The sequence below is a fragment of the Prionailurus viverrinus genome, chromosome E1 (assembly GCF_022837055.1).
Source record: "Prionailurus viverrinus isolate Anna chromosome E1, UM_Priviv_1.0, whole genome shotgun sequence".
NCBI lineage: Eukaryota > Metazoa > Chordata > Mammalia > Carnivora > Felidae > Prionailurus > Prionailurus viverrinus.
The window spans coordinates 46,844,952-46,857,625 of record NC_062574.1 but is presented as its reverse complement, the minus strand read 5'-3'; the positions used below and the strand labels follow the sequence as shown (position 1 = coordinate 46,857,625).

At 61.3% G+C, this 12,674-nt stretch overlaps 1 protein-coding gene across 1 annotated transcript; it reads left to right on the top strand.

Moving 5' to 3' along the window:
• Positions 1 to 255: 255 nt before the first annotated feature.
• Positions 256 to 12,458, top strand: GRIN2C (glutamate ionotropic receptor NMDA type subunit 2C). The gene is made up of 12 exons (XM_047832825.1): positions 256 to 904; positions 3,172 to 3,770; positions 4,101 to 4,215; positions 5,157 to 5,368; positions 5,524 to 5,686; positions 6,023 to 6,176; positions 7,524 to 7,649; positions 7,980 to 8,209; positions 8,593 to 8,753; positions 9,287 to 9,474; positions 10,401 to 10,633; positions 11,056 to 12,458. Exons 1-12 carry the CDS (start codon positions 506 to 508, stop codon positions 12,148 to 12,150), a joined length of 3,675 nt encoding a protein of 1,224 aa, XP_047688781.1. The 5' UTR covers positions 256 to 505; the 3' UTR covers positions 12,151 to 12,458.
• The last annotated feature ends 216 nt before the right edge of the window (positions 12,459 to 12,674 follow it).

Here is a 12,674-nt window from a genome sequence, read left to right as displayed (position 1 = left end):
AGAAAACCTACCTGAGTGGCTTCCCCAGGACCACACGGCTAGTCAGTGGCGGAGCTGGGACTTGAACTCAGGTCTGTCTGACTCAAATCCATGCACCTGGACACCAGACTAGCATTTTCAGTGTGTCCTCCCAGGGTAGGGCCCAGACAGATGAGTTTCCAAGGCTCTGGCCTTTGCAGCCAAGCACACTGTTCAACAGCAGAATGGAAGTCATGAGCACTGATGGGGACTCCCGTTTTTCCTGCCCCCACCCCTCCAGAGAGCCCTGGGGACGCTCAGCTAACCTGTCTCTTTCTCTTTATCTGTGTCTGGCTCTCCCTCCCTCTCTGCCTCTCTTTGTGGAGGGAGGTTTTCTCCTTTTTTCTTTCATCCTTGGGATGTATGTGTCTCTGACTCCTCCCCCCCCCCCCCCCGCACTGTGTGCTCATCTTTTCTCTTCGTGCTTCTGTCTTCTGTCTCCCTCCCTGTACCCACCCTGATCTCTCTGCAGGACCCTCTGGTGGACATGGGTGGTGCCCTGGGGCCCGCCCTGCTGCTCACTTCACTCCTCGGTGCCTGGGCAGGGCTGGGCCCGGGGCAGGGTGAGCAAGCTATGACGGTGGCCGTAGTGTTTGGCAGCTCGGGGCCACCGCAGGCCCAAGCTCGTACCCGCCTCACCTCCCAGAGCTTCGTGGACCTGCCTCTGGAGATCCAGCCGCTCACCGTGGGGGTCAACAACACCAATCCCAGCAGCCTCCTCACCCAGATCTGCGGGCTCCTAGGCGCTGCCCGCGTCCATGGCATCGTCTTTGAGGACAACATGGGCACCGAGGCCGTGGCCCAGATCCTGGACTTCATCTCCTCCCAGACCCATGTGCCCATCCTCAGCATCAGTGGGGGCTCTGCTGTGGTCCTCACCCCCAAGGTGCCTGTCCAAACTCATGTCCCCTCATCCCGTGGGCCGGGAGCCGGGCTGGGGCTGCAAGAGCGGGGCTGAGGCTGGGCCAGGGAGAGACTTCAGCTCTGGGAAGCTGGGATTGGGTGGTACCAGCAGGTGTTGGGGGCTGAGGGTGTGACAAGGGTGACGGGGGAAGAGGCTGTGACAATTATGTCCTCGTGTTCTAGAAGATAAACTTTCTGGGCTGCTTTCACATTGTGTCTGGATGAGGCGGGGTGGGTGGCAAGCTCACCTCTGGTGGGAAGCCCCGGCCCACCTTCTCTCTGCTTCTCGGGCCTTCCTCGGTCAAGCTCCAGACTCAGGGGCAGAGGCCAGGCTGGGCAGGGGATCCGATGCAGTTAACCTGCAGGGAACACCCAGTGTCAGGCCAGTGTCCCAAGCATGGGGGAGGCATGCCCTCACAGATCTGCAGCCCGTGGAGACAGTTCTAAAGACACGCTAATCTACAGTCACAGCTGGGACAAGCATTCTGAAGGAAAAACACAGGAGGGTCTAAGAGGGCCCCGTTTGGGTAGAGGGTTGGTCAGAAGGTCTCCTAAGAAATCATATAGAAGCTGAGGCCTGGAGGATGAGGGAGAGTTGGCAAGGTGTGTGTGTGGGGGGGGTTCAAATGGGGGGCAGTGTTCCCACCGGAGGCATCAGATGGTGTGAAGGCAGCTAGGTGAAGGAGTTGGGAGGATTTGAGAGAAGGTTGGAGACGGGGGTGGGATTCTGAGCACGCAGGAAGATATTTGGGTTTTATCCTAAGTAACTGGAGAGCCAAAGAAGGTGTTGAGGGGAGAGACCTATCTGATTTGCCTTTCTTTTATGATTATTTTTTATTAGGGAGAAACTTGAGCATACATAAAAGTAGAAGTGTATAATGACCCCATGTACCATCCACCCCTGACCAACCCTGCCCCATCCTTCTCCCCACTACTCCTCTCTCTTCTGTGTCATTCTGAGGCAAAGCCCAAGCATCCTATTGTCCCACCCAGACATATGTCAGTATATATCTCTAATAGATAAGGGCTTAAAAACCGAACCACCACATGATCACATCTAGAAAATAATAAAAACTCCTTAACATCATCAAATATCCAGCCGGCGTTCAAATTCCCCCCTTGTTTCATAAACATCTTAAGTGCTTATTTTTATTAAAAATTTTTTTTAACGTTTATTTATTTTTGAGACAGAGAGAGACAGAGCATGAATGGGGAAGGGACAGAGAGAGAGGGAGACACAGAATCAGAAGCAGGCTCCAGGCTCTGAGCCATCAGCCCAGAGCCCGACTCGGGGCTCGAACTCACAGACCACGAGATCGTGACCTGAGCTGAAGTTGGATGCTTAACCGACTGAGCCACCCAGGCGCCCTAAGTGCTTATTTTTAAATTTGGTTGCTTGAATCAAGAAACCAGTTAGGTTTCCACGTGGCGATTGGCTGACGTGGCTTCAGAGCCACAATCTCTAGGATCCTCCAACATCTCCTTTTCTTGCAATTTGCCTGTGGGAAGAACTGGGTTACTTGTCCTGTAGGGTTGTGCCCGGTTTGCTTTTTTAAAGACGGGGACAGCAGTCGCAGTGTGGCCAAATCTTGGAGGGCCTACGGTGGCAGGAGGGACCCCTCAGTTAGCAGGGGATTGCCCTAGTCCAGGCTCGAGCTGGCGTGCCCTTGGCATTTGTGATGGTGGAGGCAGTGGGGAGTTGGAACCTTCTCACCCACAGGGCTCCGTGGGGTGTTTTCCTAGGAAGCTTTGGTCCTGGCAGTAGCTCTCAGCGTGGTGGCTGTCTTAACAGTGCTTTAGAAAAATACAGACGCCCAGAGTCCCATCTCTGAAAGTCTGATTCAGTTGGTCTGAGGCATTGCTTCCCAAACTAGCGGGCTCAAGAATCACCTGAAGAGCGTGTCAAGGTACAGATTCATGGGCGCCATCCCCAGAGGTTCTGATCCAGTAGGTGTGCGATGCGCCCGAGAATGTGCATTTCCGACACGCTCCCAGGTGACAGCTGATGCTGCTGGGCTTTGATCCGGCATTGGTCGGGCGCGAGCCCGCAAAAAGCCCTCCAGATGATTCTAATGGGCAGCAGGGGCTAGGGACCACATCGGGGGCGGGAGGCGGGTGTTGCAGCACAGGGTCTCCCGGGACGCCCCGCGTCTAGGGGACGCGGGCGCATTAGGGGACTGCAGGAGGAGGCAGAAGTTGGGGCGGGGCGCGCCGAGCCCCGCCCCGACTCAGGCCCCGCCCCGCCCCCAGGAGCCGGGCTCGGCCTTCCTGCAGCTGGGCGTTTCCCTGGAGCAGCAGCTGCAGGTGCTGTTCAAGGTGCTGGAGGAGTACGACTGGAGCGCGTTCGCCGTCATCACCAGCCTGCACCCGGGGCACGCGCTCTTCCTGGAGGGGGTGCGCGCCGTCGCCGACGCCAGCTACCTGAGCTGGCGGCTGCTGGACGTGCTCACGCTGGAGCTGGGCCCGGGCGGGCAGCGCGCACACACCCAGCGCCTGCTGCGCCAGCTCGACGCCCCGGTGCTGGTGGCCTACTGCTCGCGCGAGGAGGCCGAGGTGCTTTTCGCCGAGGCGGCGCAGGCCGGCCTGGTGGGGCCCGGACACGTGTGGCTGGTGCCCAGCCTGGCGCTGGGGAGCACCGACGCGCCTCCCGCCGCCTTCCCCGTGGGGCTCATCAGCGTCGTCACCGAGAGCTGGCGCCTCAGCCTGCGCCAGAAGGTCCGCGACGGCGTGGCCATCCTGGCCCTGGGCGCCCACGGCTACCAGCGGCAGCACGGCGCCCTGCCCTCCCCGGCTGGGGACTGTCGTGGCCACCCTGGGCCCATCAGCCCTGCCCGGAAGGCCTTCTACAGGTGGGCACCTGCCCAGGGCACGGAGGGGGAGGGGGCCGCTTCAGCGGACCTGGGTGGCTACACCTCCCACTAGCTGTGTGCCTGGGGCCAAGTTAACCTCACCTCTCTGGGCTTAGTTTCTTCAACTGAAAAAGAAGCCAGGTATGAGGTGTGGTGAGGATTGCAGGGGGAGGGGTGTCAATACAAAGAAACAACAATAATTGCACAGTCAGTGCTACTTGGGGGTGGTGATAGTGGTGACATAGAAGGTGGGGGAGGGGGCATCTGGTCCTGGGCAGGGCTGCTGGCAGAGCTAACCAGGGACACCCTGGTTTCTCTCCCCCATCGCAGGCACCTACTGAATGTCACCTGGGAGGGCCGAGACTTCTCCTTCAGCCCTGGTGGGTACCTGGTCCAGCCCACCATGGTTGTGATCGCCCTCAACCGTCACCGCCTCTGGGAGATGGTGAGAAGGGGGTGAGCCCAGGGTCCCTCGGTATCCTCTCATTTTGTCCCTAGTCCCTCTTGTCCCACAGCTGAGCAGAGGGTCCCTTCTGCCCTTCATCCAGCCCCTCATCCTTCAGGTCTCAGCTGAAACATTTGCACCTGCGCCAGGGTGGGTGCTGCATCTCGGCTCAGGGCTCGACTAGCACCCTAGCCTCCCTCCAATACAGAACTGATCAAACACTCTTATCATCTAGTCCGGCCCCTGGGGGAGTAACCCACAGCTATGCTGGCCAGGTGGACATGTAAACAAATAGATTTGGGGATGCTCAGTGCTTGAGGAGAGATGTGTGCAAAGCATTATGGGGGGGGGGGGAAGAGGAGGGCCAGAAACCGGTTCTGCCTTCAAAGGAAGAAACGGGGGAAAGATTCACAGAAGTTGGGACGTTTGGGTTGGGCTGTGGAGGGTTGAGTCGGAGGCCATCAGGAAGGGATACTAGCCTGGTATAGACAGAGGGGCAGAAGGGTCTGGGACATTTTAAAGTGATTTGTTTGGGGGGGGGGGTGTAGAGACTGAGGAGGAAGTGTGGGGAGGGGTAAGGTGGGCCCGAGTGTGGAAAACTTTGAGTACTGGGCAAAGGACTTTGTGCTGAGGTGGGGGGTAGGGAGGGTGGGGAGATGTCTCAGGTCTGGGCTCGAGGAAGATGCTGCAGGCCAGCAGCAGTGGGGTGGCTAGATGGGAAGGCGTGGGGGCCAGAGGCTGGGAGGAGACTGTAGGGAGCCCCCCCCCCTTTCTGGTCCATGCACAGCCCCTTGCTCTGCTCTCCAAGTGCTCCTGCCCCAAAGCTCCCCAGGTTAGGGAGGGACACTCTTGGCCCTGGCAGGTCCCACCAGAGGCCCCCACCTAGAAGGTAGGGGTAATCGGGCTGGAGGTCCCAGGCTGAAGCTGGTCACCTTTTGCAGGTGGGGCGCTGGGACCATGGTGTCCTCCACATGAAGTACCCAGTGTGGCCTCGCTATAGTGCCTCCCTGCAGCCTGTAGTGGACAGCCGGCACCTGACGGTGGCCACGCTGGAAGAGCGGCCCTTTGTCATTGTGGAGAGCCCTGACCCCAGCACGGGCGGCTGTGTGCCCAACACTGTGCCCTGCCGCAGGCAGAGCAACCACACCTTCAGGTCCGTGCGAGGGTGCAGGAAGGCCCGGTGTGAGCTGTGTGCTGCCGTGTGACGGAGGCGCGTGTGTCTTATGCCTGGGTGTGGGGGCAGGGGCCACCTGCCAAACTGGGAGTTGCTGCTGGCTCTGACTGCTGGTGGTCTCTTGGTGGCAGCAGCGGTGACACGGCCCCCTACACCAAGCTCTGCTGTAAGGGCTTCTGCATTGACATCCTCAAGAAGCTGGCCAAGGTGGTCAAGTTCTCCTATGACCTGTACCTGGTGACCAACGGCAAGCATGGCAAGAGGGTTCGAGGCGTGTGGAACGGCATGATCGGGGAGGTAGGCCCGCCCTTGCAGTCCACCTGAGCCCACCTCCCTGCCCGCCCGCCACCCCAGGCCCCATGCATCACTCAGCCATCCCTAGATGTTCCTGTGCCGGGGGTCAGTCAGGGCGGAGCCTGGGGCCAGCTCCCATGGCTCTCCCAGTCGGCAGGGGAGATGGGTTGTCACCAGTGATGCTCCCTGGGGTGGTCAGTAGTGCAAGTGGGGCTCTGAGGACCCCAGATGGGAACAGCCCACTCAGTCAGGGGGGTGGTAGACGAGGGTGGGGGCTGTGGAGAGTGCTCCAGCCTGTGGGACCCCTCCTCCAACCCGGCCCGGCCCCCATGACCCCAGGTGTACTACCAGCGGGCAGACATGGCCATCGGCTCCCTCACCATCAACGAGGAGCGTTCCGAGATTGTGGACTTCTCTGTGCCTTTTGTGGAGACGGGCATCAGTGTGATGGTGGCACGCAGCAATGGCACCGTGTCCCCCTCGGCCTTCCTGGGTGCGGCTCTGGGTGGGCGGGGATGGCTCTGGGGTCTGAGGCGCAGGCGCAGAGACGGGGAGTTTGGGGTGGGCCTTAGAGGGCCAGCGCAGCCGCGGGCGCCTTGGAGGTTGGCCGGAGGCCTGAGCTGCAGGACGGTAGGATGCAGAGGGATAGGAGGCGAAGTCCGTGTTCCATCTGAGTCTGAGTGTTGGGTAAGGAGGGTGGAGGGGTCACTGTGAGGGGCAGGGAAACCGGGAAGGCAGGCCGACTTCAGGAGGCGCCTGGGAGGCTGGGACACACCAGGGGAGAAGCTTCGCAGGGAGCTGGAGGAGCCAACCCAGAGAGTGGGAAGTAGCAGTAGGAATTCAGCCTTGTGGGGGCAAGCCCCTTCGTGCCAGGCCTCACACTAGCTGCTGGGGAGACAGCCACAGTCCTGGCCGCTGCCCAGCGTCCTGTCAGGAAGTCAGTGGGCCCTGGAGTGGGGGATTTTCAGAGAGCCCCGAGGACAGGCAAGCCTCAGCCAGAAGCAGAAGAGAGAATCCCCTTCCTGCTGTGTGGCCTTGAGCAAGTCACTGAACCTCTCTGATCAGGATTCCTCAGCTGCGTAAGAGACAATAAGCCCCACCCCCACGGGATGGGCATTGCGGCAAAGGACACAGTGCTTATGGCAGTAATGCCTGCTTGCTCTGGGAGACTGAAGCCACTGAACAGATTGGTCAGAGAAGCTCAGTTGGTCTCCCCAGCCTCTGGGGCTTCGGGGCCCCGTCAGGAGGATCAAGAGTGAGACTTGATCTCAGAGACCCTGATTCCAGGCAGAACAAACAGCCAGCCATCAACGCTGGGCCAGGCGGGGCACTTCCAGAACAGGAGTGTGGTTAGGGGTGCTGGCAGTCGAGGGAGGAGAGGGAAAGAGAATTCCTTGGGCATGCTGATGATACTTGAGATCAGGCTGGGTGGGGAGGAGGAGGGAGATGGGAGATGGAGTGGGTTGCAGGCAAGGGGGTGGGAGAGGAAGGGGAGAGAGCATGGGGTGTAAACTCCCTTTTTGTGAAAGGAAGTTGGGGGTCGGTGTGGGATCCAGGGGAGATGTGTAGTCAAAGGGAAGTTTCCTGGGGTGGGGTGATGGGACCTGGTCCCAGGGCAGAGGGGAAGGAGAGACAGAGAATGCTGGAGAGCCTGATCTCTCTTGGGGGTGGTCTCTCCTGGCGCCCTGCTGCTCTGAGAGTCAGAGACCCCTTGGCTCAGTCCTCGGAGCTGACGGGCCCCACTTTGACCATGAGGACGCACCTGTCTGCACCCAGTGCTCTGGGCTGTGGGTGGGAAGGACAGTAGTGAGGCCTCTGAGCTGCCTCCCTCTGTTCCCAGAGCCCTACAGCCCTTCAGTGTGGGTGATGATGTTTGTCATGTGTCTCACCGTGGTGGCCATCACAGTCTTCATGTTTGAGTACTTCAGCCCTGTCAGCTACAACCAGAACCTCACCAGTGGCAAGAGTAGGCTCTCACCTAGGCCTGGGAGGGAGGGAGCATTCTGGACGGGTGGGCTCAGGGCTGCAGGGGCCCTACAGAGAAGGCTGGATCCTGGGGGAGGTCTCTGGCTTTTGGACAGCAAGCAGGGGCCAATCAGATATATGAGAGAGAGAGAGAGAGAGAAAGAGAGAGAGAGAAAGAGAGAGAGAGAGAGAGAGAGAGAGAGAGAATGAGAGAGAGAAAAGGGAGACAAGGTGGGTTGGCTTGCCCTGGAGGGGCGATGGCTGGGGATAGGGCCCCACCCAGGACAGAGTGAAGACTGGGGTCCCTCTGTGCCCACCCTCTCACCCCCAGAGTCTGGGGGCCCATCCTTCACCATCGGCAAGTCTGTGTGGCTGCTGTGGGCGCTGGTCTTCAACAACTCGGTGCCCATCGAGAACCCCCGAGGCACCACCAGCAAGATCATGGTCCTAGTCTGGGCCTTCTTCGCCGTCATTTTCCTCGCCAGCTACACCGCCAACTTGGCCGCCTTCATGATCCAGGAGCAGTACATCGATACTGTGTCTGGCCTCAGTGATAAGAAGGTTCTGGGGCTACAGCTAGCAGAGGGCGAGGGGTGCTGAGAGCAGGGGTAGGCCTGTGGGACACAAAAGGGGAATCTGAAATGGAGCGGGGAGTAGGAAGGAGCTGGAGACCTGGTTGAGGGGAGGGCTGGGGCCTGGGGCGAAGGGGTGGATGGCTCAGGTGCACCGACAGAGTGGCCTTGGGTAAGTCTCTTCCTGACCTGGCCTCAGGTTTCACCGTTTGTAAAACGCAGGAGTGGCCCAGACGGTCTCTCTCAGACTCCTGTGCCCTCACTCTGCAAGTGCAGACTCCAGGGCTGGGCGCCGGGGATGGGGTCGGGGAGCGCTGGTGTGTCCGCAGGCTTGGACGGAGGTGACGAATGGCGCCTGCCCTCTGCCTGCAGTTTCAGCGGCCTCAAGATCAGTACCCACCCTTCCGCTTCGGCACGGTGCCCAACGGCAGCACAGAGCGGAACATTCGCAGCAACTACCGAGAGATGCACACCCACATGGTCAAGTTCAACCAGCGTTCGGTGGAGGATGCGCTCACCAGCCTCAAGATGGGGTGGGTCCTCAGCCCTGCACCCACCCTCTGACCGTCTCTACCCACATGGCTCCCCGTTGACCAGCCTCAGCTCTGGCCCTGTCTGGGAGACCCAAGGTGGAGACATGGAGGCCGGGGTGTCCTGTAGGACTCGTAGGGAAGGGGGAGGGAGGTCTGGGGGCAGAGTGAAGTTTCAAGCAAAACTGGAGGCCCACCATTTGGCCCACAGATGCAGCTGAGATACTGAGCAGGGTTCAGCCTTCATCTGAGTGGTGGCTGTGACCTTCTTAGGGTCCTAGGGAGACGGAGGGGCTGGGCACGGAGGGAGTGTTCTCTGGAGGCAGAGGGTCCCCTGGCCTCTCTGAGAGGAGGGGAGGTGGGGTCCCTGAGCTATGGAAAAGGGCTCTTCTCTGCATTCAGGATCCAGGGGAACCAGAGAAGTCTCTGCCCACCCATCCCGCCTGGTCAGTGCTCAGTGGGCTCACACAGCCCAGACCCCTGTCAGGCCCCAGGTTGGGTATCCTCACCTCACATGACCCCTGGCCTGTCCCCAGGAAGCTGGATGCCTTCATCTATGATGCTGCTGTCCTCAACTACATGGCGGGCAAGGACGAGGGCTGCAAGCTGGTCACCATTGGCTCTGGCAAGGTTTTTGCCACCACTGGCTACGGCATCGCCATGCAGAAGGACTCCCACTGGAAGCGGGCCATAGACCTGGCGCTCCTGCAGTTCCTGGGGGATGGTGGGTGCTGCTGCTGGGGGCCTGGGGTCCAGGGTGGGCCGTGGAACCTGAGGTGGGGACAGCTGCCTGATGGCCGGTCAGCATCTCCACTACCATTCTCTGAGTCCCAGGGCCTGTGGGCAGGAAGAGGTCTCTGGGAGTGAGGCTGGGGCAGGGAGGATGGGAGGGTGGCATTTGGAAGGACCACATGGAAACCTGGGGAAGGGGTGGGCTTGCCAGGAGGGAGTGGGAAATAGGATTTCAGGAGGCTCCCTGGAGGGCAGGAAGACAGGAAGGAGCTCAGGCCACACAGTGGGGCTTGGGGGAGGCTGACATCCTTTTTTCTCTAGACCCCTGTCCTGGCCATTTCCATCTTGAGATCACCTAGGATAGTGCCAAGGGCCTGCCTCATCCCAGAGCTGGGGCTCAGGCTTGCCTTGGGACAGGGGGCTCACATATGTAAGCAGTACAGCGGAACCTGCCCCCAAACCCAGAACTTTCAGCGCTATGAGGTCAAACTGATTTTCCATCAGTGCCACAGATTGACAGTGATAGCAGTTAAGGTGCTGGGATGTCCTAGAGGACCTGGGCTTTTAGTCTCTGTGTGCCAAGCTCTGTGCCTGGCTTGTAGATGACCAATAGGTTTGACCCAGGTGTGAATGATAGGTAACATACCACGTCTGCCAGCTTTTACTGGGTGTGTGTGTGTGGGGGTGGGCATGTCCAAGGCTGGCACTGTCTACCCCAGCCCCCACTCTGCTTTCCTTTCTTCCTGCTCATTGCCACCTCCCTTCCCCCACCCCCATCCTGCCCTTGCTGGCTAGATCCCTCTGTGCTCCTGTAAGGGGCTGGCTCCAGACCCCTCCTTGCTCCAGGCTTGGGCGAGCATTGGGAGGGTCTTTCCTGAGCCAGGTGTGCCCCCACCCCCCGCTCCCGCCTCTCGCCAGGGGAGACACAGAAGCTGGAGACAGTGTGGCTCTCGGGGATCTGCCAGAACGAGAAGAACGAGGTAATGAGCAGCAAGCTGGACATCGACAACATGGCGGGCGTCTTCTACATGCTGCTGGTGGCCATGGGACTGGCCCTGCTGGTCTTTGCCTGGGAGCACCTGGTCTACTGGAAGCTGCGCCACTCAGTGCCCAACACGTCTCGGCTGGACTTCCTGCTGGCTTTCAGTAGGGTGGGTGCCACCCCACCCCAGGCAGGTCCCAGCTTTAGGGGCACCAACCCAGATAAGTCAGAGCTGGCTATGGCCCCATGTACAGAGGTAAAAACTGAGGGCCTTCCAGCATCACACAGCAGAAGAGAAGCAGAGCCCTTCTGCAACAGGCTGGGCAGTGTTTCGGAGCCAGGCTGACCGGGTTCGAACCCTCACTGCTATTTACAAGCTGTGTGCCTTTAGGAAGAGATAACCTCTTGGAGCTTCAGATTGCTCCCTGGCAATTGCTCTCACAGTGGCGCAGTGCCGGGCGCATAGGAGGCGCTTAACGAATGTTAGTAGCTTCCTACCACTTCGGACGCCTGGGCTGGTGCTTGGACCGGGAGGCGGGAGGTCCCTGAGAGGAGCTGGCCACTCATGGCTGTCTCCTCCCGGCTGCCCAGGGCATCTACAGCTGCTTCAGCGGGGTGCAGAGCCTGGCCAGCCCCGCGCGGCCGCCCAGCCCGGACCTGACTGCCGGCTCGGCCCAGGCCAGCGTGCTCAAGATGCTGCAGGCGGCGCGTGACATGGTGACCACGGCTGGCGTGAGCAGCTCCCTGGACCGCGCCACGCGCACCATCGAGAGCTGGGGCAGCAGCCGCCGCGCTCCCCCGCCACCCGCCTGCCCCGGCCCGCGGCCACCCACGCCCGGCCCGTCCCCGGCGCCCAGCCCCCCGGGCCGGGGGCCGCCGGGCGGGGGTCGTGCCGCGCTGGCGCGCAGGGCTCCGCAGCTCCCGGGCCGCCCTCCGACGCCTGGGCCGTCGCCGCCAGACGTGTCCCGGGTGTCGGGCAGGCCGCCCCGGGAGGTGCGACGGCCGGTGCAGGCCGGGCGCGGCGGGCGGCACCTGTCGGCCTCCGAGCGGCGCGCGCTCCCAGCGCGCCCCCTGTCGCCCGAGCGCTGCCACTACAGCTCCTTCCCTCGAGCCGACCGGTCGGGGCGCCCCTTCCTCCCGCTCTTCCCGGAGCCCCCGGAGCCAGAGGACCTGCCGCTACTCGGGCCGGAGCAGCTGGCTCGGCGGGAGGCCCTGTTGCGCGAGGCCTGGGCCCAGGGTCCACGCCCGCGCCACGCTTCCCTGCCCAGCTCGGTGGCCGAGGCCTTCGTCCAGCCCCGGTCGCTGCCCACTGGGTGTGGCCGCCCGGCCTGCCGGCGCTTGGCGCAGGCGCCGTCGATGCGGCTGCCGTCCTACCGGGAGGCCTGCCAGGAGAGCGTGTGGGCCAGGGTCCCCGTCTGGCCGCACAGACAGCACGCCTGCCTGCACGCCCACGTGCCGCTTTGCTGGGGGGCCGTCTGTCCCCACCTCCCCCGCTGTGCCAGCCATGGCCCCTGGCTCACTGGGGCCTGGGGGCCTCCGAGGCACAGAGGCAGGACCCTGGGGCTGAGCACAGGCTACAGGGACAATGGGGGGCTGGAAGAGGTCAGCAGGGTGGCCTGTGGGACACACGGCTTCCCTGGACCTTGTACCTGGAGGCGGATCTCCAGCTTGGAGTCAGAAGTGTGAGGGGTCAGCTACTGTGGTTCCTGGTCAACTGGATTCTCTGCCTGGCACTTCCAGGGTTAGTGCGGGCAGGCGTTTCTGGATTCCGCCCTGAAATCCTGGCCTTGGGTCCCCAGTGACAGATGTCTTCCATGGTCAGTTGAGTGATCTCGGCGGTCTCCGGTCCTGGTGTGGTCCGGGTGGGCTGTTGTTGTCCTCTTATGCAAAGCCCTTCCCGCCTGTCCTGGAGTCACTGGGAGCAGTGATGTCTCCCTGCCCTGATGTTAGCTAGTTTCTAGTCAAGACTGCGGGGGCCTGGTGTAGGAGTATGGTGGCTGGAACTCGGGGTGGGGGCGGGGGCTGTCCCCCCACCCCCACCCCCTGCCCTCCCTGACTGGAGTTTCTTCTCAGAGCGCTGGGGCATTAAACAAATCTTTTACAACCCACTGGTCCTGGCTGCCTCATTCTGCATCCCTGGGAGGGAGGGGGGCACCATAGCCTATAGGCAATAAAGCACCTTTGGGGTATCCCAGCGGGCTGTCCGCCTA